The sequence below is a fragment of the Sitodiplosis mosellana genome, unplaced genomic scaffold, assembly GCF_009176505.1.
Source record: "Sitodiplosis mosellana isolate CC-2019 unplaced genomic scaffold, AAFC_SMos_1.0 Smas_scaffold_6167, whole genome shotgun sequence".
Taxonomy (NCBI): domain Eukaryota; kingdom Metazoa; phylum Arthropoda; class Insecta; order Diptera; family Cecidomyiidae; genus Sitodiplosis; species Sitodiplosis mosellana.
Window position 1 is genome coordinate 712,673 of NW_022601408.1, and position 26,063 is coordinate 738,735.

Here is a 26,063-nt window from a genome sequence, read left to right on the forward strand (position 1 = left end):
TGGACGCATGAAACAAACAGAAAAATAGTGGGAAAAAACCAGTAGCATTCGAGCCGGTTTGGTTGTGACATGTAGAACTTACGATGACTCGACTAAAAACGAACAGCTGCAGCATAAGATAAAGTGAGATGGGAAAAACACATAGTTACTAATGCCATGGCAAATTAATTTCAAGACAGACAATAGAACAACTCGTACACATTTCCGCATTGTTGATGCAGCACAAACGAATCTTCTTTCACTTTTTCTATTTACGCTTTTGAGCTAGTTCAATTAATTTGCGAAACTTTGTAGAACATTTCTCAATATGGCACTTTGTATATGATCTAATCAAAAGTTTGAATAAACTAAAAAACAACAAACGAGGCAAAGGCAATTGATTAACCCTTTGATGCACACCATCAGTTAATACACTCTTATGAGTGATCACTTCGAAAAAAATATATGATAACATATTTTTTTCTAACGAAAAATGTTGCATAGTTGTTTCTTCAGTTAGCAACCGCTGTAAAGTTTATGTGACCACTCGCTTGTGCGGAATTTTCGTTTGCTGGTAAACCCAGAAAGCAGAGTTTTAGTTGTATATACAACAGTATTTTGTTGCAGTGAATGAATGGAGGGACAAGACTCAAAGCATTAAGTGAAGTCATACGAGTATTCAGTTATGTCTTAATTTTGAACCCATTCGTTCGACTCTTATTGCCGCATACGCTCAGCTATCATTCACGATATGTATGTGACTGTTCGAACAAAATGTTCATTTTCGGTGCGCATTTTCTAGTTTGATCTGTTTTATCTCTTGTCAGTTTTCGCATCAGCACACAAGCTTCTATTATAATGTATTGGTATATTATAATCTACAATGAAAAGTGAAAGTGCACTAAACGTCAAGAGATTTTTATTATCGTTTCCTGTAAGCAAATTTTTGGACATCAATGAAAAGTATTTCAAAAATAATAAAAATATCTTTTGTTGGGCGCTAAAGGGTTAAACCAACAAAATACTAATAAAATTTGGGTTCAGTGTTATCACTGCAAACTACTTCGGTTATATTTTTTATCTGATTCTGTGCACTTGAAAAAAAAAAAAAAGAATCTAAAGGTTTTGATACGAACTCACACTCAACAAATACTCGGTTGTAGAATAATGCCGGTGGTGCTACTTAAGTTCAGTACAATGTGCGCACATTTAATACGGAGGATTATCAAAATCTACACTGCAACATTTTTGAGTGTAAAGACTAATATTGAGTTGTGGCAATATAGACGTTTCAACTATTTTAAGATAAATTTACAACGAAATTTGGGTAAAATGAGTTATTTTTTATGCGTATATCCAAACGGCTACTGTTTATATACGCGCTAATACATAGGCACGTACTGGCACCGAGTCTGTGTATTTACATGTATTGTAAATTTTGCACTCAATTTTTATTTTCATTAGAAAACTTGTAAAACATCATGTGAAGACCATATAGTCAGCATTTGCTCATACGTAGAATTTTAAAGTCATAGTGGATTTTGTGTCCAAAAGAAATGCAAATAATGAAATTTCGGTCACCAAACAATGGAGAATGTTCGTATCAAGTTAAAATTGCATTAAACAAATAATGGTAATTCAAGTTCTATTAGTTTACCTAACTTTGGTTCTCATTCGGGGAGAGCTACTGAAATACAAATTTAACTCGATTGCCTTGATATTGGGCAACCAACTAAACAAGAAATAACACGGCCAAAACACACACATACACACAATAGATGAAAGTGTTTCACCTCATTTCAAATTTATTTGGTGTAGTCGTACAGATTTACCGGCATTAAAAATGTAGTAGGTAGTAGCATTACGTTAACAAAAATTTCCTGTAATGTTATTACATTTGTAATAGCTATTACTTGACCCGTCCGTTTCAATATTTACATGTTACCTAACATTAACGGTAGTAAAATTCTGGAAGTGGGTTTTGGTGGATTGGGATTGTTCAAAACCGCTCCTGATTCTGGAAGTGGATCCTCAGGATGGACCAGGGCATTGTCAAACCCAGTCTGATCCATCCTGAAGATCCACCAGAACCCACTTCCAGAATCGGGAGCAGTTTTGAACGATCCTGAGAATCCACCAAAACCCACTTCCAGAATTTTATTACCGTTAATGTTAGGTAACATGTTAATATTGTAACGGACGGGTCAAGTAATAACTATTACTTTGGCTCTTCGTTACAATATTAATGTGTTACGGCAAAATGTAAATCTTTATGTAGTCGGGCGGTTTTTTTCACTCTCACAAAATACAGTCGGTTGAAAGCAATATATAGCATTGAATAAGACAAAAACCACTTTCAGATCTTTTTGTGATGCTCCTTTCTGTGATAAGAATTGGCGGCACTGATCTAAAAAGAAAACGAAAGACATTTGATTCAATACGGCATAATAACTAATCGCAAACAATGTCTGTGTTTAAAGAGATAATTCCAAGCGAATGAAAAAAAAAAAAAACAAACAAAAAGAAGCTAGAACATTCGAGAAGAAGATATATACATAGGAATATGTTGGAGTATGCCTAACGATGTGAAGTGTGACAATGAATAGCATATGCACAGAAAAACGAACCAAACATCAGCCAACAAAAAGCACAACTCACATTGCAAGTTGTCTACAGACCATTATTTCAAGAAACATGAGCATTGAACATTGAACAATACAAGCCGTAGCCACATTCACACGGGCTTCTCGCCATCCAATTGTCAGCGGCTGGATTTTATAACTCAGCCATTTTCTTCAATTCTGTAACGTACAATAAACACTCACTGAATAAATCGAATGACAATCGCGTGCACTTCTGACAATAATTTTTGATCACAGCGAAAATGAACTACGCTCGTTCATGACCTCAGTAATAATTCACAGTGTGGCCGCATATAGTATATAGTGTACAAATGCACGAATGCACGCATTGAAACGTTAGATTTTTGATCGACTTTCGTAAAAATTCGAAAGAGGCCACAGCCCTCCTTGCTGCAATTGTATCAGTTCGGGTGCATTTTGGTCTTTGGTTTGATCAAAGCTATTTTATTAGTGTAAGGACGAAAAAAAAGAGATATGTTTATGCCCTGTCTATGATTGTATTTCTGCTCCTTTGTTCCCTTTCGTCGTGACAAGCAAGCAAGTATGCAATCAGTTCTCTCCAATCGACCGAATCTTTGTGAGTGTGTGTGGACAGACTCTTGTGATGCACAAATTTCAAATTTGTGGTTTTCATTCTGCCTCAATGACGATGGCTTGCATTTGGTCGATTTTTTGTGCTTGTACATCTTCACATTTGTATTGTCGTTCCAGGCTGTTTGTTTGATTCCAATGCATATATAGATATACGTTTATCTTTCATGAGCAAATTTCCATTTGGTTGATTTTTTTCCCTCTTACAAAATGTGTTTTAGTACAGTTGTACGATTATGTTTGCTCCTTTTTCTATTGGATCGTCTGAAAGAAATGAATTGAAAACTTCAAAAAGAATTCAAGTTTATTCCGGTTGTTTCCGCTTGGTGTTATAGTGAATAGGAAAATTTCTCATCAAAGTTAACATATACGCATACATCAAAGAAAAATGCACTCATTGACATTGGATAGTTAAAATAAAATAGCTATTCATTAAAAATAAAATACGTTTTGTCATTGCTGCGTCCCTTAACTTCGATCAGATTTAGAAGAAGAAAAAATCCTTGCAAACATCGTCGCAGAAGAGGAATAATATAACAACAGACGACGAAGAATTGAAACAGCGTCAATCAGAGAAAATGACATTTTCTCTGTTCGAATTACTCGAATGTCAAAGGATCCGGTTTGAAGATGCAAGCAGATATCATTGACTGACTATTTTGTGTTTAATTTTTTCCTTTACATTTCTGTTGTGTGCGCAATGTGTATGTATATCTACGACAAAAAAGATCTCCTCTCATTTGTCAGCTTAGAATAGCTGGAATAGATTTGCTCCTTCTCATCACTTCCAAAATTGGCGCTGTCTCTTCTGCAAAATATTTTATAGGAATCGAAGTTCAAGAGATTGCCATATACATATTCTTGACCAATCCAATTTTCACATTGATATTCGTCGTCGTGCTCTATCGATGGGCATGCCAAATAGCCGCACCAATTGGCTTTAAAGCAGAGAAGAAAAAAAACTTATGGGAAAATTGCATTTAAGCTTCATTGTGTGGATTTGTGTGTGTGTGTGTGTTGGTGTGTGTGTTCATGTGTTGGAGAGTGGTGCTCGACCGGGTTTCGAGCGATTTATCGTATGCGATATCGTTTAAATTACGGTCTGAAACTTTCAAGGAAAAAAATCCAATTTTGCTGCAGGCAGACAAACCAAAAATAATTTCTTCACTTTGCGTCATGTTTCGTCGCATTGTATACAGAACTTTACAATTTCTACTTTGTTGTTGCTATTTGCGATTATTGAGCAAACGAATTTCCGTCTACTTGTATTTAGTATGCAAATTGAAAAGACTTTCAGTAATGATACATTGTATGTGTGTGTGAGTGAATAAGCATCATACATTAGCTCCTCGTTATTGAAAATCACTACGTTCATTGGATTCGCTAAACATTGTTATTGCTTTGCTCTATCATTCCCGTCTTTCTATCTCTCGCTCTCGACTCAATGTATTTTGTTTACCTTAGCATCTGAGTTTTCACTTATTTTGCTTTTACTACTCATTAACTTTTTCACATCGAAGACTACCAACCAAAACAGTATTTCAGAAAACAGACAGAAAACTGTAGCGGGCAAAATCAAATGGAAATATTATATGTGCTATAAAAAGTTTGTGATTTTATACGTTGAACTTCAATCTTCAACCTTTATTTATTTACTTGCTTTTAAAGATGCAATATTTGAGGTGACAGGAAGGGCTCCATTGTTTTCACCTTTAGTCAGCCAACGTATACAGTATTACGACGTTAAATCATTTCTGAATTACATTTTTCCTTCGAATCATTGGAACGAAGCTTTTTGATCATACACGACCGCATTCCATCCATAAAACAAAACGATGTTATTTACTTTTCTACTTCGTACTCTCGATGCCGTCATCTTTCATCAGCTTTCAAGCCGAACGAGAAAAAAAAACATAGACACTTTCAATACTTTTTCGAGTAATCAAAAGTCTATATAATTTTATACTTTTATCGATTACTTGAATTTTTGACGTTTATTTACGTATTTACATAGAACCAGCTTCGTCTTTCGTCTTCAATATTCTATGGGAAATCATAAGCCTGAAATTTTCAGATAATCTACCATTTGAAAGATTTTACTTGACGTTAAAAAGCAAAAATCCAAAAGGGTATATGAATACTAGTTTTGTCAACGCACAACACAAATGGACATTCATCTTATAAATAACTGAAGTTCCAATGGATTGAGATAATAGCCAAAGTGATTATTATAATAAAATGAACCGACGAGAAATCATTTGGGAAATTCGGCAGATTTCATTTTGGTATTTTCTGTTTTAAACTCTATTTGAACGTGATATAGCAAAATATGAAGGGGCAACATTGATTAAATAAAGCTAGTGGTGTATAGCTTCACCATCATCCGGGTATATTGATTCATATGTTTGACTAAGGACTTTATTGCGTTCAAGTCTTCATTATTCTTTATTGTGCATTTTTATATAAGAGTCGAACGTGGCTTTAATCGATTATACATACATATGGATTTTATACTGTGCACTTTCGTTAAATAACTGTGCACCAATTATCTCCAATTATTGGTTTGAATGGATTTGCCTTGCTAATAATTGTAGTTTCTCCGGTTTTCTTTCCGACGAGTAATGAAAATTGAAACGAAAAAGTGCTGCCATAAAGTGCGCTTCATCGAAGATTGTGGATTAATTGAAATGTTTATTTGTCTGGAAAATTAGGAAACGAAACGCGTGCGTTCGTGTTGTATGTGCGTATATAAGTACGGGTGTGTGTGTGGAGAATACTTAGCTAGAAAAAAATGATGATTCAAATATGCTTACATGCACTTCCATTTCAGTTATAGGTTTGAGTTACCATCATCATTATTTTTTTTTCTTTCATGCTCCCCCTTTTTGATTATCCCACATAGGCACTAAATAGTTGGGAAGAAGAGTTAAATTTCTAGCGTGCTTATATTTGTTCTCATACATTTGGATAATAAAAAGCAAAGCACGATAATGAAAACAAAGCACAGAAAAGCAAGCAAATTATACATGTAACATGTTACATGCTTAACGGAACAGACACAGACACACGCACACACACATACAAGCCCAATTCTCCGCACGTAATCATACCGATTCACTCATTTTCCCACTGCACGGTGCGCTTTCAACAGATTTAACTCCGCTTAACACTTGCTGGGGCAAATTAAAATCGCATGTTCACCAAAAACGTAATAAAATGCTTCTATATATTTGCTCATTTTATTATGTATTTTAGTGAAAAGCTGTAAAAGATGTACCAAATCAAATATAGTAACAACAGAACAAAGGAAATCCTGACGCAAATACACGCATAAAAAATGAGCGTGTAGAGAGAGGGAAACCAAAAACTATATAGCGATAACACCTGATTACAGACTATCATATTTCGTGTCGTTCAAGTGTTGCATGTCCCGGGCAACGAACTAATGAATATAATTGGGTAAATGTTGTAGCATTCGCACATACACATCAGTGTGTACCATACCCTACACACACACACACACACACACACACACTCCAAGAAGTGGCAAGACGATTAGATTTGATAACAAAAACAAGAAATCAATGTAAACTCTCTGCAGCGCATCTAATTTCTCTCGAAAGTGAAATAAAACAAGACACTGTGAAGGCAAAAGAAAGTATACCACTTGATTATGTTGGCAAACATTCGTACGTTTTGAAACAGGAAAAGCCATGTATTAATATAGAACTCACGCCTGATTCTGAGTACTTTTGGATTGTTGTTCCTAAGTTTTCAATTTCATGTTATTTCATTGGCATTTGTATGGAATTGCCATTTCATGGAATCACATACACATATGTGCCAGCCTTTCTGATCATGAAAATAGTAAACAATACAGCGCCGCCTAAGTGCAATGTGTCATACTTTCAACGTTTGAACTAACACAGACGCACTAACACCATAGGTTCTGACATAGTCTGATCTCGTTGATCCTGACCCCCCCTGGAAAAATTTGACCTCCAACGATTTTTTTGGACCCGTTGCCATTTTCGGACCTTTTTTTTTTAAGTCCTCACTTTTTTCTGGATACCGGTTTTACACTGGATAGAATCGATTTTCGAAAGTGAGGCCCTTTTTTTTAGGTCTTCACTTTTTTCCGAAACCGATTTTACACTAGATACACTAGATAGAATTGAGTTTTGAAAGCGAGGACCTTTTTTTTTTTTCCTCTTTAAATTCAAAATTGTGGATCACCCACCACCCCCCCCCCCCCGGTCAGCAATTTTTTTCGGGAAGAAATTTACACTAGATAGAATTGATTTTTTTGACCCCCCCTTGAATTTTTGGCTTGACCCCCCCTGAATTTGTTGGTGTCACAATGTATGACTAACACAGATGCGTACTTATTGTAGCAAACTATGTGCATGATTCTCTATTTCTCCAACCAGTCTCCAGGTGCCGCTTTATTGTTCTTGTTTGACGTTTCCTATCTGTTTGTACAGACGATCAGAGAGGTTGATATGTGCTTCTAATTCGATTTTATATGTGCGGTATTTCGTGCATTACTTCAAACTGTGTATATTTCGTACGTTGGCTCCAAATTCTATCCACATATCGCACTTACGTTCATTCCAGCAACAACAAAAATTAGTAATCATCAGTAAAATTGCAAATTGTGGTCTGAAATCCAACGTCCGACAAGTGAAAAATGTAAGTCATTTCTCTTCAGGTTAATTAGTCTTAAAGGATAATTTCTGTTCTTCATCTTGGCTCCACACTTCAGTGATAAAGGGTGTTTCAATAGCGAAGCACAAAAGCAACAACAGGAAACTATACACACCTTTTCTTGACCAACAACAAGATATTTGACAAAGAGGGCGCTTTCTAATGGACATTCCTATGTACAGCTGTTGGCACCCTCTTTGGTAGATTTAAAAAACTAAGAGAGTTTCCTATCATTGCACAAAAGTATTGAAAAATAAAACAAACAAATTTAATTTTTTTTTCCGAAATCTTTATTGTATATTGTAGTTTGGTCCTTGCCATTTATGTTTTGAACTGAGTATGGTAAAAAAAATCTGTGTGGCGCATTTTATTAGTGGCCTTTTAGAGGCCAAATTTCACTTTCATTTTTGTAAAAATGTCACAATTGATGTTATTAAAACCAATAAATCTTGGTTTACACATCTCAAAACTCAGCTACGGTACTCGCAATAAACATATCTTTCACAGAACAGTAAAAACAATGGTCCAGTTTTGATAAATTTGAGGATTGAGTGACCAACCTACGCATTTGACGCCCAAAATATATGACATTTCTGAAGTTCGATTCTGATTAAATTATTTTTTTAAACGATTTTTTAAAGTCATATCATTGTTGAATGGAGTTGTCTATACAAACAGTGCCCCTAGCTGTCATTTTAAAGTATAAAAATCAATAATTGTCACAGCCAGTTTTGCAAAATTGGCCATGATGGCCAAAAACAGCCTATTGGCTATATCTCGAAAACGGAGCGGAATTCTGCTCTGGTTGTTGGGGCGAACTTTTGGCTTAAGTTGAGATAAAAACTGTTAAAAATAAATAAAACTGAGGATTTCGAGAGGTAAAAAGCAAGATTCTCACATGAGATTTTGATTTTTTGTAAATCCAAAAATGGACCTATTTTCGTGGTTGCATTTCACAATTTTAACGCGTTGCTTTTTGAAATATCTCTTCATGGCACAAAATGGTATAGATCGACAAATAATTTTGACGTATTAGTTTGACAGATCGGGTAGCCTGTCATGATTTACGATAGGGTTACTTTTGTGCGTCGCTATTGAAACACCCTTAAAAATAAGATGAAAAGAGAATGCTCATGTGAAAATATTAGTGCACCAAAAATGTGAAAAATGCGACCAGCAAGTGTATGTTGGCTGCTGTACGGAAACCTTTTATCTTTTCATTCTCATTTTCTTCACGGCACGTGTTAATGGCATAGAATTTTAATGAGATTATCAAACTACAAAGTTGATCATAAGGAAAATCATCGTAATAGACTTCGGGAAAGGTGAACTAATGCGCATAGTAACGGTTCTATGGTAGGAGTGGTATTTAGGTTGACTAAAATTGGTGCAATCAGGAAATACTCCGATCAACTTTTGTCAATATTTCCATAATTTGGGTGGTCCTTAACATTAGATCAAATGCAATGCAATGCATTGAACAATAGGGTGGATCGATTTTTAAAATCGTACAAATTCAAAAATGGACACTGCGCGTTCGTTTAGGCACCTCAAAAGAAGAAACTTTTGTTCTGGGACATATCCAGAAAAGTCGATTCCCACAATCCCCACTCAATTTTTATGGACTGTAAACTGGTATCTCCCAATATTTTCACAGAAAAAAACTTTTTGCTAAGTTACCTACCCAAAAAAGTGATTTTTTGAGGTACCTCTCGAACAAAAAATGATAATTTCATAACAAAATCCGTAAAAATCGTAACTTTTGTTCGACAAGTACCTTAAAAAATCACTTTTTGGAGTTTTTGTCTGAGAAGACTGCCCATTTTTTTGGAAAAAAAAACCTTTCCACCAGGACACCAACCATGAAATGTGTATACTTGGAATTTTTTTGAACAAAAGTCCATTTTTCAAGATTTGAAATTGAACCAACCGAATATGAGCCCAGAAATATATGAACACATCACTTGATCTGGTCATATGGGCACTCAAAATGTTTGTGAGGAATCACACTAGAATTTTAAAGGTAGCAAAGTTAGAAATTGTTTGCTCAGTGAGGTAATATCACTGTTAAATCGAAGCTCATGGGCGTAATTTTCTCATTTTGCTTAGAATAAACGCAGTTTTCGACACAAAAATCACATAAATCGATACAAATAAAACCGGAAATCAATTCTACGTCAAAAATCAAGTAGAAATAGCTCTTCAGACGTTTCAAATTCGAATAAAACTGGATCAGTTCAGCTATATGTAGCGTAAAATGGCGACTTTTTGGCCATTTCCGAGTATATTCGAGTCACTATTTTATGTGCATCTATTGATCAGATTTGAATTCCTCGTCAAAAATTAGACTAAATAAATTCAATTTTGGCCATGCATTTGAGGTTTTTCGAGGGTCCAGAGGTGAGTTTTTGCGGAAAAGTAGCCAAAAAATGGATACTTGGACGATTTTTGACCTACGAAGGCGACAAAATCGCGTTGGAATGATTCCAAACCGACTTATTTTTATGTAATTTTTCACGATAAATCCAAATATGATAGTTTGAATGCAAGAAAAGGGGATATTTTTTGAGATATTTCAACGAATATTCTGAAAAAATCATCAAAAAATGATCCAGATAAAAATTGAGTGGGGATTGTGGGAATCGACTTTTCTGGATATGTCCCAGAACAAAAGTTTCTTCTTTTGAGGTGCCTAAACGAACGCGCAGTGTCCATTTTTGAATTTGTACGATTTTAAAAATCGATCCACCCTATTGAACAAACAGAGTATATTATCGTGTGCAGCTCGTTCATGAGGCAAGTGATGCAAGTGGTAATTTGTGTATCACAACAACTACATTTTAATGAACATGCGAAATGCTTTTGATCAAACCAATCGCATGCAGTATGTTTTACTCAGAATGACTTCAAAACCAATCATATAAAATCTTTGACGAACACTATGCACCACAAACAACGCATTTCATCATAAGCGATTTTCAGTCGCCTTTGAAATTCATATTTGATTGAAATTAAGTTTACAAATTCGTTTACATAAAATTGGAATGAGAGAGAGAGAGAGAGAGAGAGAGAGAGAGAGAGAGAGAGAGAGAGAGATAGGGGGAGGGGGCATCGTTTGAGGAAATGTACCTCCATCATCTTGATAGCGAGCTCACGCAATGCCGTCATTGCCAATCGAATGATGTGTATGCACGTACATAGTATGTCATTTTATCAGTGCTATGCTCTATGTGCCGATGCACTACGACACCAATTGGTATTTATTTAGCTTACATTAATTCAATGAATAATTGATTTGACCTCACAGCGATTTTTAATTAATCATATGTTTTGTCGTATTTGACGTGGCTCAGGCGCATGATTGGGATATTCAATTATGAAATTAGGGAAATGTATCATTGTTTTGCCAATGGGAGTTCGTGGGCCCCCATTCGATTTAAAAAAAACGGTATGCAATTGAATCACTGGTCCAAACTCAACTGATTCTAATTATGCAGTCTTTCGAGCATGTATTCCAAACGTAACACACATTAATGTGGCCGATTATTGACGAATATTAACGATCTAAATGTGTATGTATGAGTGGTTGTTGTTGCTCCTGATTCATTCAACCCAAATTTGTGTTTAACCTCACCAATCTGGAAATTCGACAAGTGCAGATGCGGTTCAATTGTGAACACAAATCATTCAACTGAACTCAACTATATATATTCAATGGGGCTGATCAAGTAATTTTCGAGAGATTTTTAAGTTTCATGACCATTGAACAGCCATTCAAGTTGGTGGTTTCTCTCTCTCTCTATGTAGTAATAGTCATCGATTGCGATTATCTCCAATCGATTCGTTTCATTTTAGTGGGTGTATACGTTCTATTCGGCTTTTGCGCCTCCACGGGCTCTTTTCAACCCGTTTTACAAAATGAATAAGTATGGCGTTGAGGCACAGTCAAGTGAAGGTATACTTAACTTTATTGGGACTATTCTCAAGTTTTGGCTCATAAATTCATATATAAAAACATTCGGCTTCAATTTTTCGATTCTTCGAGAGAGCTTCCGTCAAGTGCATTCGTTGCAAGCGACTTGAATGGAAATCGAAACATTTTCAAACGATTGAAATTGCACAATTGTATCGATCAAATGGCCGATGAACTCGAAAAAAAAAACTTGAGTCTCGCCAACTGCTTTGAAATCAAAGAAAATGGTTTAATCTTCTACTCGAAATGATTTCTTTTTCTCTTTTTATTTTTCGTTGAATTCACATAATTTACCTCGTTTCTCATTTTTATAAACGTTATTGTGCTGGTTACCAGTGTACGTCTCTTTCATTTTCCGTTTTAAATATCAATCCGTAAATCTTTTATGCTTTCCATGATGTAAGGCATTAATATAATCCCCGCAATGTACAAGTACATAGCATATACAGCACACTACATTCAATACACACAGTACATAGTAGTACATAGCACATAGCCACATTCACGTGGACGTCATCTTGCATCGTATCATATCGAATCGTATACAAAACTATTGTGAAATCTGTATTTTTCCATGAAATAAATGCTCTTTGTTAGACGATTGCATTTATTGAAATTGTTTTGTAAGAAAATTGTTTGTATATATCGAGCGTCAAGCGCATTACGCTTGCTGTTACTTGATTGATTCGACATGGGATCAAAATGAAGGAAAAATGATTTCGATTGCAGACGTGTGGTGCAGATTTCCGTTGTAATTGCAGAGTAACCGACAGAAATTAAAGGAAAAATAAAATATACTCTCAACGTTAGCTGCTGCTGTTGTTATTGTTATTGCTGTATCGGATCATATTTTCTTCAGATATTTTTCTTCCTTCCATGGCTTCCTGTTCGCATGAATGTGCCGGGTTTTGTGATTGCTTTCGAATCTCTCCACCATGACAATGGAATTTATAAGGAATCTGCGGCAACATTTCTGTGGACACATTGTTTGCATTTGGTGTTTTCTTTGTGTTTGTGTTTCATTTTGCCGATTACGTCGATCGATTGCGTTGTCGTATTTTATATCGTTGACAACATGAAATTGATACTTTATGACATTTCTGATTTGGTTTATGTATGAAATAATCAGAAAGTTTCGGTATCACGACCCGGGATCTCTTTCAAAATCAGCCAAACCATTTCGATTGTATCCATTTCAATGCTAAGACGTACGCTTGGACACAGATGAATGAGAAAACTCTGTGGTAGAATGAAAGAAATGGTGATAAAACACAACAATATTGCAAGCTGTATACAACGTAAGAAACTACTCCAACTTTCATTTATAAATATTTTGATGTACTATTTGACTATTGAAACTTATATTGACACTGTCTACCAAAAATACCTATATAGATTTCACCATTTTCATCATTTTTTGCCGCTTCGGTTCGCTGCTTTGCAACCAAATGAACGTTAATACGTAGAATGAAAACCTATTCATTCTCACCCTGGTGGAAGATATGCGCTGCATACACAAGCATCTTATACCAAACTCACAAACTCAAATTAATATACTATATACACAACGTATATAACGGTGGAATGGTGTGAGTGTGTTTCATACTGTTGTCGTACAGCCGCATTATCTTATGTGGTTATTATACCGAAAGATGTAGACATTAAACAGACTATTCCAACAGCTTAAACATACCAATTGATTTTCTGCGTTGTTGATACGCCATTTTTCGGCACATAACCAATATTGCATAAGTTGTTGCTGTTCTGAGCTGCGTTTCACGTTGTTCGGTTCCGTTTCGTTGTGTGCTGCTTGTATGCGTTTGTACTTACATTCAATAACGTTCAAGTAATGTGTGAGAGAGAAGTGCTGCCAGCCGAATAATGATGCTGGTATCATTGCTACCGCGAAATTTCTTACAAACTGGGTATTCCTAATCCAAATAATCACTCACATCATTTTTAATTATCTCAATGCATTTGGCATCAAGACAATCACTGCAAGAAAACAAGATTTGCCAAACCCTCTTCGGTTAGTACGACTTATGTTCATTTGGCTTTTGTTGTGTAAATGTGTTTTTCTTGATTTGTGATTTATAAACAAGATACATTTTTCTTCTGAATTTGAATGTTATGTTTTGATGAGATAGACTGAATTATACATATAAAATACATTGAATAGCATTTTAATACGGCAAACTATAGTTATCCACAACAATTGAGTGGTTTTTTTTCACATTTTCAAGTAGTTGCAATAATGTGTGAATTGGTGTATCAATAACGTTCGATCAGCATTAGTTATTCGTTGATGATCTCCAGTTGATAGTTAGTATATACATAGCTCGTTTGTTGAAACAAAGTGTTTCGTATGATTTATTGGTTTTATTTGATGGTATTATGACTTGAGAAATTAGTTCTTTTAATGACATTACCGTTTTATTTGAACGAAGTTTTTGCCATGGTTTTAATGTTTAAACCATGAGCACGCAGACGTATTCGGGCACATCCAAAACATCCCAAGTGCGAACGTTACGTCTTTTAAAAGACGTAGTTCACATATTCACGCCTCTCTCACGTCTTCTATATAATTACCTTACCACACGAAAGACGTACGTCTTCTGTACAGTGATAAATGGTAAAGCTGAAATTTCCCTAACGCCATTCTCGCGTATTCTGTATACCATTGCACAGAAGATGCACGTCTTTCAGACAGGAAATTATATAAAAGACGTGAGAAAGGCGTAAATACGTGAACCATGTCTTTTAAAAGACGTAACGTTCGCACTTGGGATGTAATGTGTAATTAATTTTCGTCGTTATAATTTTATTAAATCGATTATCGTGCAACAAAGCAAAGTTAACTAAATTATATTAAATAATAAAAGATAATGAAGGCATCCATGACGCAATATATTGGAGATTGCGCGATTATAAGTGAGAAAGAGAGAGACAGTGTTTGTGTGTGTGTGTGTGTGCAATTTCGAAATTAATAAAATTCCTGTCATTATGTGTAAAAACTGAAACTGTCGATGGAGGAAAAAGAAATGTAGTAACGAAACGGAATGAACGAATGAAATGATAAAATTTGCCAGGGAAGATTTGCACGAATTTCCAATTACATCGAATAGCTATATTCAAAATTCTCATCTCTGTATCTCCCCATTCACAACGTTATAATATTTAGCCGATTTCAACCGAATATTGTGACGATGCATTCGATACGTGTTTCTTTTATTTAATTGGCCATAGTCTCTGCATGCTGCACTCCCTATTTGTTCAAGTGCTTGCACAACTGCTCACTGGCTACCGAATACGTAAGAAAAATCGAGCTTAACACAATGAATGACAGGGTAACCGAAAGTTTTATGAAAATACGCGAGAGAAAGAGAGAGAGAGAGAGAGAGAGAGACCTACGGCAACAATAACGACAAGAAACAAAGAAAAAGAGATAGGAACAAAAAAAAAAACGACGAAAGAAAAAAAGGGGAAGATAGAGGAAAGACAGACAAAAAAATTTGTCTGTAAACTTTCGGATAGTAGTCGGTGTAGTATTGCGTGCTCTTGTTTCAATGAAACTTTGTTCGGTGTTGACTTTGCCCAAGTCCAAAGTTTAAATAATTGAATTACATTTAGTGGGAATAATACTATCAGAGCATTATCAATTGTACAGCGTCACAAAGTTCGGTCGGTTGGAGGAGCAGCAAGAAAGAGGTGTGCTTTGAAAGTAAGAAATGGCCAAAAGACAAATAGAATGAAAATCAATAGTGGCATTCTGTTAAAAAGAAAAACAATGAAAATTAAAGTAATAAGTGTTCCTGCATCAGTTGCACACTACCATCCAGGGAGCGAACGAGCGAGTGATACGTACCGCAAAAAGTACGGGATATTTTATTGAGTAATCGGTGCATAATTGTTATTACTCTCTACAACAATTTAGATAAGAGCATTACATGCTTGCGCTTTCCAACATCCAAAATGTTAACTAATCTCCTCCAGCTAGTGGTCCAGCCCATTGGCGATGTGAGCAACTATCGAAAATTCGAGTGAAATTCAAATTATCGATGAAACATTCAATAATTGTTCTTTGCTCTTTCTTTCTTTCCCTCTATCTTCCTCTTTCTCTCTCCAAACAATGCTGAAACACGATGAAATAACGACGCAGGTGATAAAAAGTATAATCTTGTCGTAACAAGTGGCAAGTTAGGAAAAAAATGAGCTTATTAAAAGTTATGGGCTGCTGGTGACATAAATATTTACAAGAAAACTTTACTGAAAGCCCGAACGTATGGTAAGCGTTTCGTGTTCCCTTCCCAATGTTGCGACTAAATAGTTACACAGTTAACTCAATTGCAATACCGCTAATACCGAATAGTACGAAGCATCTAATGAAATGAAATGAAAAGTTTTCTCTTTTTTCCCAACTAAAGGGATTTAAAGTTGTCAATGTTCACATCTGTTGAGTTGATTTTTGTCCATTACATGGAATGGGATCTTTTAATTAAAAATTCAAACGCAATAACATTATCATAAAAGTGTCCAAATTACTAGCATCTCCAATGTCATTTTATAAAGTGGATCGACGTTTAAGCAACATTTGAGGAAAAATTGCCAAACTGGATCGTATAAGCGTGAGCATGGTTCAGAAATACACGTCCTACTGTCTATTGTATGTTGTTTGGCTTTAACAAGTCAATGTTTGTCCTCGACGAGATTTCAACGGAATAGCACGCACCTATATTCAACGGAAGGTAACAAGAAAAGAAGGCAAAAAAATGAGATTCGGTTAAAAAGCACACTCGAGCAGTATTTCAACACATGCACGAGCCAACGTCACAAATATCTCCTCTAATTTAGCTGTGTTCGTACAGCTATTTGTTTACAATGCTAACGATACCTTTCAATTCTTTCGTCAAACATAATTTCGTGTGCTTTTTCATCCATTCTCTGCACTGAAAATCGGCACAACCACTTCATGAAGGTGCACGGTCTGTGTCGCTTCCTCACTTTTTAAGCATATCTATATATCATACACGCATGAATCTGTGTGCAAACAATCGACTAACGAGAAGTCAAACAACTTTTGAACATTCATTGGTGGTGTACAGTTCACGTAGTTTTGGTTTTTGTATGCATATAACGATGCCATGTCATTTTGTTAATAATGAGTGAAATGCATCACATAGACTCAAACGAAAAATTAGCGATGGAAAATTCGCGAACAAATTGTTGTAGCAAGTCACAGGGGATTGCAATTGTTCAAAATGTCATTGCAGTATTGCCGATGGAAATGACGCTGTGCCATTCACTTTGAATTGAAAATACATATTTGCAGGAAAATCCGACATAGAGAGAAATTCAGGCGGGATTTGCGTGCATTTGATGGGAACATTTTTTTTCCAAGCGACATCTACGAAAATGTTCACGTCCTTTACTTTTGCGTTGAACTGGTGTCATCATAAGTTACAGCAACACAAAGACTTCTTATAGGGAGCGCTCAACATCTTACATTCCGTTCTAGTCAAACTTGTGTCCACCCGGAAAGTTCAATGAACCGGAAACTCGTGACAGAATTGCTGGCTAAATTGGAACACGATAGACTTTAATTTATATTCGCTGCACTTTACCTTAATTTACTGTGTGATGTCATTTAAATGTTGAATCAAAATAAACATTTTTACCTGATCTCTTATCTTATCCGTTCAACATATATGTCGTTTACTTCTGCCTTGATGAACTATTTATCTTTGTCGGAATGCAGTTCGTGTTTGAAATTGTTTGCCAATTTCCTGCATTTGCCGTTGTTATGCACTAAAATGCTTATCTCGTTTGAAAAATTTGGCCGCTTTGAAAAAAAAACAGACAAACGGGCAGCTTATCGATACCATTCGTATTGTTTTGGCTTCGGTTAATGGCATCCATACCAACGGATGTTGAATATTGAGAAAAGATAAAAACAACAAAGCATTGAGCTCTATTCGAATTGGAAGAATCTTGCACAAATTTAATGATACTTCAAAATTGAAGAAGAAAAAGATAAATAATAAAAAAGTGTTACGACCTGGAAACAAAGGCGCAAAAAATTTCCACGTATTTCATCGTGGCATTACCAAATCTGTTTGACTTCTGTGATACAACTTCGGGATTTACCCAGTGCACACAGCACATTTAAAATGCACGATGCGCACTAATGAATTGCATTGTTACAATGAATTTAATTTTCTAGTGCAGAAAACGTAGAAAATATACATGTAATAATAAGATGAGAGATATTTCAACGAATGGCTGAGACAGTGAGTCGGCTGCTTGCATGCAAATGCCAACAATGCGCACGACTTGAACGAAACGCTGTATTGTATTGTAATGTTTTGTTGCAGAAAATTTGGAACTAAAATGATATAGACCGATGCATAAGCATAGACCCATAGTGTGTCGGCATAAAAGGGAGAAGCCTGAAACAAACACTTGAATTTCATTGCAATGAAAATTTGCAATGCAAACGTTACGCACGTCGATGCACTTTAAATGTATCGTAATTAGTAAAATGTTTACAATCAAACAATGGAATATTAAGTTCATAAGCAATTAGAATTAAGATTATTAGATTCAATGAGCACAGGCGAAAGCAAATGGGAAAGCAAGTGCGAGTGAATGCGGTTTGAATGCTGACAGTGAAATTGAAAATGTGTTTTTTTGTTTGTTTGTTTCAGAGATGTTTTGTACTGGTAAATTGCGCATCTTCCATAGTTTATGGAATGTTTTCGGTAAGAGAAGAAAATCAAAATAATTGAGAATGATTCGACAGAGATAAGGACATTGGGCCCACCCCACATAGACAGAGATATGTGATGCATTTGAATTTTGTCTTATTGGAAACCCACCAACCTGATAGAAAATGAAGAGCATACACGCAAACCGATATTCTGCATGCCAGAGAAAATTGTTCCGGCAAAAATAAAACGTTGAGCGTTTTCATACTGTTGCCTCGGTATTGTTGAGTATACGATTCATTCTTCTACCCTATTGGAAATTGAATGATCCAACAACTATCGAAATAATAGATGTGCGTGCAGCAAACCATAAAGTTTCCAGATTAGGGATATACATACAGTATGTGTGGATGTGTGTTTTCAGCATTTTTATTTTCACTTTATATGTGTAATTTGACAGTAGAGATTCGCAAAGCGGTTTCTGTCTGCCATTCAAGAATAACCGCACGATCGATTCGAAATCGGCGCATTTCAATCGAAAATCCAACATGAGCTGAAACTGAAAACTACATAAATAAAGTATTTGATTTTTCTTTTCTTCAGATAGACAAAGTAATTAAAACTATTAGGCAAACACTCATATGTATTGCGTCACGTATTTCGATAGCGATTCGCTTCGTGTCTCTATTATGTGTGCATCAGTGCGCAAATGAAGAAGCGCCCGCGATGAAAATGCCACATCTACATTTATTAACTTTTGTTGAAATTGGAATGAAGGCATTTTGAGAGAGTCTTTATTAAATCCGGAGTAGTTCGTCGCGTAAACATTGAAGCACTGAGCACTATGCACGAAAGTTAAAAATAATTAAAACCAAATCTCAACCTAAAATCTATCGTTTTCTCCACATCGTTAGAACTTTGTTTGGGAATCGTTCGTACTTTTATTGAACTAATCAATTTCTTATTCGTTTTTTTTTTCTACCCTAAAACCAGTTCAATTATTTTGGCTTTTCGATTGTATTTACACAACGTAATTGGAAAAATTGCAAAGCTAGCAAAAAAACGACTTGAAAACTCACTTTTAAAGTTTCATAATGTATGATTCGTTTATTTTCCTTTGGATTTTACATTTGCACACTTTTTATATGACTGGCTGACGACGAAAGATCATTAAATCGGATGGCTTACAGAAAAATGGGTGACGCGAGTGGTGCTGCCACGTAAGGGCTTGGATAGGTCAATGGGGCGGCTGGAGCAGCAAAATAAGGGGAAGCAGCGGCGATTACTGGTGGTGCAACATAAGCGGCATTATAGTTTCTTGACACCTACAAAATATTGATAGTCAATTGAGTAAATACTAATGAATGAGTTTGGCGTAATTTTCGCGGAGAAAATAACAAATAAACATACAACTTGTGAACTAGTGGCAGTGACGAATGGCAAAGGAGCTGGAGCTACAAGCGGTGCACTGTATGCGATTGGGGCAACTGGTGCAATTGGAAGAATTGAAGGCTTAGACTGGGCACATGCGATGACCATGAGTACAACAACTGCGACCTAGTACAAAAAGGGGAGAGAAAAATATGAAAAACAATTTTGATTCTATCACTTGAATTAGAGTTCAAATCACTTGGTAAATGGGTTTATGGAAGAGCTCAAATTCATAATTTCGAGATGAAAACTGCAATCTAATAACTTCCAAATGGACACAATTGATTTACCGGTTTACCACAAATTGATACTTACGAACTTGTTCATTTTAATTGATTTGTTTGTAATACTTTCAGCTCGACGTTTGAAGTGAATGTGATGTCGAATGGCTGTAGATTGAGCCTTTTTATACTTGAACATATGCATACATATCTGACCGTTGAAATTCAACAACTATACAACAAGTGCATAAAATCTATCGCAATTATTATAATTTGTCAACTTGATCACGTACAAATTTTGTGGCAATTTCGAACGCGTCCAAAACTCGAAACATTTCGTGAGTGAATTTTTTTTTTAAATAAATCGAATCTCCGGTAAAATTTTTGTTGTAAGTTCAATGAGACTTGTATTGGAATAAAGAGGAGCAGCAGACGTGTCTGTTTTGCATATTTTGCCGAATGTCATCCGCATTCACCACTAAACGGCATGAAGATGCTGGTTTTCCTTGAAATGAAAGCAATTCCCAATCGGTAAAGATGCAACACAACATCGTTCTGAAGTTGATGCGGATTTTGATAGCACGCTAGTGTGTGTGTGTGTGCATTTTTTCTCTCTTCATTGTTTTATTATTGCAAAACCAATTGATGAACCAATCTACATTGTACAGGCACTGAATAATTTATTACATTTGAAACAGTTTACTGTTGGTTTTTCTCTCGCTTTTATTTTTCTGAACGTTTGAATACATATTTTCGCGTTATGCGTTTTGGAATATACCGCAACAATACCAACGATATAGTGAATGAGATACACAACTGAAAAGTGATATATTACATAGTATGCTTGGGGACCATTATTCAGACATCAGAACAATGTATAAAAAAAAAATCGTATCAACTTTTCGACATTTTTGCGGATGTACGATTCGAATTTATTTCTTATGATGTTTTCATGCCTCTCGAAAATTGACAAACAAGTAAATAGATAATAAACAGAAATGGGTGACAATTAAATTAATTTCCATTTTTTTTGTATTCATGTGAAAGTGAAATGGATATTTCCCGAAGAAATGTAGGAAAAGAACTAAATTGTTTGATATATATTATACATTCAATATATCGACCGGTGTACCATCAAATGGGCAAACAATTCCATAAGTACTAAGCAAACAATCGAAAATGAATTTAGGTAATTTCATTTCATAAACGCGTGTAATTTGATTTCCGAATTTGTGGCGAGCACTAAATGACTTTGAATCATAAAAAAACCTATTAACCAGCTGGGTACATCATGCATGAAATGTCAAAATCGTTTATATGAAGTGAATTCAAATCAAATTATTTTCTTTTATCATCGATTGCTCGTGCCATGTGCCACAAATATGGGCAACACCGCCTCGTCATTCCAATTGCATGTATTATGTAAAAGTTTGAGTGTGTTTGCCGCATAAAAACCGTCTCGGAAAGTGAAAGAGAGGCAATGCGAACGAGTAGATACGTGAAAACCAAGAAGAGCAACAATTGTAATTACTAAGCCAACATTCTCATCACGTTTATGTGTGAAATCACTTTTGTATTTATTTAGCATAACTTCGTTAGTACCAATCAATATCTGATTAAGAATAGACGTGATTTGTGTACAATTGTATTTTTTTGGGAGGCGAAACAAAAGAAATTCAACACCGAAAGCATCGCACCATTTTCTCAATTCAATTTAGCGCCAAACACAATTTCTATACTTTTGCGTTTGAATGTTGCCACATTTGGGCTCGTCGTTTCGCTTCGATAACGAGCAATGTGTTCTGACCTTCAGTTATTGATTTTGTTTTTCAAAAAAAATGTGGAGAGACTTGCTGTGGGCAAACCAACTCTCTCTAACATATAACCGATCGAAATTATTTGTATTCATAATATGCAAAACTGCACAAAAACCACCAACAAACATTGAAATGAATCTTCTGGTAGAAAGGGGAAGGCATTCTGATTCAGCATCTCTATCTTGGGGCGATTGGCTTGACTTTTATTTCACCGGATTACACACTGATTGCGAACGTAAATTGAACAAAGTCTTAATGTAGAGCAGGCTGAGTGTGCAACAATGCAATCGTCTACTTTATTGGTTTATTCTTACGATCTCTATTAGCGTTCTATTATTGCATTAACTCAAACACTTGCCACGTCTCGCCGTCCAGTGCACGCCAAGTAAAAGAGAATAAAAACAAAGGTAAATTGACAGTAGAGAAGTGAAAGTCACAAAATAGGCGTACGAATTCCATGAACAATTTATTTTGGACATGAGCGTGTCTCTTGTGTGTTCTAAAATTTTATTATGTACGATATCACAAATCTGCTACGTTCGTACTCCAGCTTTGTCGTAGTGTGGAGGACAAAAAAGCATGCAGAAAAACGACATGATGTCTAGCTGAAACAAAGTGCGAGTCGCTGTTTGAATACCACACACATATGCTTCCACAAAAGGATGCGAGGGCGCAATGACAGAAACAAAACAAAACAGAACAGAAAAAAAAAAAATAAACGAACCAACCAGAAAATGTATGAGATCCATTGCATTATTACAAAGTCATGCATTCATTCCTAGGTGAGAGCGGAATGACAACGAATAAAAGTGAAAGAACAGACACGAATTTGGCACTGTCTTATGCCGTTGGATATGAATACGTGTTTGTTCACATTTGTGTATGGGTGTCTGTTTTTTATGTGACGTGCTAAATTATGGTGACACTTTAAAATGATTAAATCTATCATTTTATTACCATCTTCCCCGATATGAGCTGCTTTTGCAGCTCGTACGGTCGTTCATGAAATACAAGACAACAACCAGCACGCCGAGTATCCATCTTTATGTGTGCTTCTGGCTTTCGTTTTAAATTGTATCGTGTGATGCGATGTGGTGTGTAAAGTCTCTCCTAATATCATCTGCCATGTATTTTGTCACGTGACAAAATAAAAGTTCTGAATTATGGATGTGAATTTATTTATTCAAATTAAGGTGTTTAGACAACATTTTTTTTTGCTCCAGCTTTTCCTGCTTTTGCCCAAAATTTTATCTCGGCACCCGTGTCGCGACATACTCCAAGTTTTGTTCGTACACATAGAAAATACGGAATGAATGATTTGGTGTTTTTGTGACTGAACTGTGGAGGCTGTAACATATATCCTTAAGGCCAGGATATGTTTCGGAAAAATAAGTGTAATCCTCCGAAATTCAAATACAAATTAAATGGATTAAAAAAACACAACTTTCTCTCTCGCATTTTTGGGAACCTATTATCTAATCAACACACACATCGTTTTAATCAAACCAAATCATAGTTTATACATCAGTTTCAATTTCAAATCCATTTTGCGGCTATGAAGTTCTATCACAATTTCGGAGTTAATGTGCAATTTTAATTATGTTTGAAAAGAATACACCGTACATGCCAGATGCCAAGCCACCTGATGGATAACTTCCTATATACCGTACTTATATAGGATGCTTCGTCTAAAGAAAAAAACAAAATCAAATTGTATATAAGTTTGTATGTATGTATGTATGCATGAAAGTTTTGAACAGTAATGGAATTTATTTGTTTTTTTTTTCGTGAATAATCCATTTGAATTTGTAGTTCCAATTATTTTTTTCTATACATTAATTAGCTTTAGAAAAACTACATAAGGATTGTGTTTTTTTTTCATTTTCAAGTAAATATATGTAAATATAATCTGTTTTACAATCGAAATGAAACCATACTTGTGAGTTGGCATATTTTTCGAATTGAAAACTAATTTCTTCTGTGGGATAAACTGTCAAAATGGAAATTAAATTATTATTTTTCGTGGCCACTGTTTGTTTGTTATATGTATATGCATTGAACGAACAATGGACGTGTTATGCGGACAATACACAAGTGAGCGATAATTAAAATAAAATCAATTCAATGAACATGGCAGGTCACTTGATATTGATATTTTTGCACACACATTTTATTATTTTTAGATTAATCCCATCGAATGCATCGGTGCTACAAATCTTGAATAAATTTATGATTACAGACTGTTTAAAAAAACAATGCATATGATACATGTCAAGTGGGAAACTGCAATCAGTGCATACCAGATTGTTTGCAAAGGCGATGGCAGTTCGTCGTTGAAATTAAATTATGTGATTTATGCATGCTACTAATTCCCATATGTCAAGCCGATATCCTACTAACTTTACCACAAAATTATGTGCAAATTTAACGCAATTATTTTTGTCGAGCAGACAACACACGTGCTTTTGCTGTTAGCCGATTCGATCATTGAGTTTTGAACATAATTATAATGACGACTATTGTTGGAATTCACCAAATTGATATGTTTTTAGAATAATACCCATACAACCCGAGTAGCAAAATTCCCCATTTTTCTCGGTTGCAAATGAGTTACCATTACTTGAATACAACTCCAAAGATGTTGCAAGCTGATCTTTGCAACGTCACAATAACCGAATTGTAAGCTGTTTAGCCGTGAGGCGAGGAAATTTTACAACGAATATCATGTTGTCGTCAATAGTGGCCCATAGGGTGGCAGCATCAAGAAAATTCAAATTGTCGCGCTGTTTAGTTCGGAAAAAAATTCCGAAATTACATTGATTTGCCTATTGAAATTGTGGGCACTCGCGTCGCTACAGTTGTCATTTAAGCTAGGGGGATTTAACTACGTGAAAACTTGTAAAAAAATGATATAAACGCGCACGAAATTGTTACATTCACCAGATAACTTGCATGATTCCACTCAGTTGACAAGTTCCGTATTAAAACAACATGCGCGAACGCGCGCGAGTTCGTGTGCAAACTTGTAGCTGGACGACGCGCACACATCAGTCGTTCCCTTTATTATATCTGGATTAACTTTTCCAACACTTTCTCCAGCTCTTTAAAAATATTTCCTTTGTCCATTTTATAATTATATAAATCTTTGAACTTTTGGAAAGGATGTGAAAAATCTTTATACACGTAAACAACCGATTTTTAGCTTGAAACGCGTTTTAGTTGTCAAATAACAACTTGAAAAACGCGCAAAACCATAAACAAACTTGTGTAAACTTGTGACCGTGCGCGTCAGTACGTACAAGGAACGCGTCGAACTCCCGCGAATCAAGCAAACTGGCAAAAAACATGCTGAACTCGTAAGAGTTAAATTCCCCTAGCATTTAAGTTGTTTTCGGTCTTGCTGCCATCCGATGTAGTGGCCACAGAATCTTAAAATTCAAGCGCCCTTCTCAAAATGCAATTTTGAGAAAAAATTTGAAAAATATTTTTCCTAACTTTTTTTTATAATTTTTTCGTTTAACTATCTCAAACCATTTCAATGTCTAAATTATAATAATTAGCTTAAACGTAATGATAAAAATGCATAAATATATGATAAATTCAATTTTATTTTTGGAAGAACAAGCGCATAGATGCGCAAAGAATTCCAAACAGCAGTAAATATGGCGATTTTTACTGCCATTGTTACCACCGTGTAACAAATTTCAACTTTTTCTTCTGCACATGAGAAATTCCGATTGCTTGTTTTAGAGGACCAAAAACCAAGCACTTTTGCATCATTAGTTTGTTCGAAACCACGTCTAGACTTTTTTTTATCGACACATATAAGACAAATTTCAGGCCAAAATGAGCAAATCACAAACATGAGCTTCGGTTTGACAGGTAAAAGCAAATAATTTCTAAATTTTCTGCCTTTCAACATCTAGTATGATCCTTTACAAACATTTTGGATACTTACATGACCAAATCGAGTGATGTTTTCACATATTTCTGGCCGC

The 26,063-nt window shown here is 35.4% G+C and overlaps 1 protein-coding gene across 1 annotated transcript; it reads right to left on the bottom strand.

The window, feature by feature from the left end:
• Window positions 1–19,671: 19,671 nt before the first annotated feature.
• On the bottom strand, window positions 19,672–20,399 carry LOC129575433 (calphotin-like). Its single transcript, XM_055459069.1, has 3 exons — window positions 20,343–20,399; window positions 20,007–20,153; window positions 19,672–19,921 (listed from the first exon to the last, which is right to left on the bottom strand). Exons 1-3 carry the CDS (start codon window positions 20,352–20,354, stop codon window positions 19,781–19,783), a joined length of 300 nt encoding a protein of 99 aa, XP_055315044.1. The 5' UTR covers window positions 20,355–20,399; the 3' UTR covers window positions 19,672–19,780.
• Window positions 20,400–26,063: the final 5,664 nt, after the last annotated feature.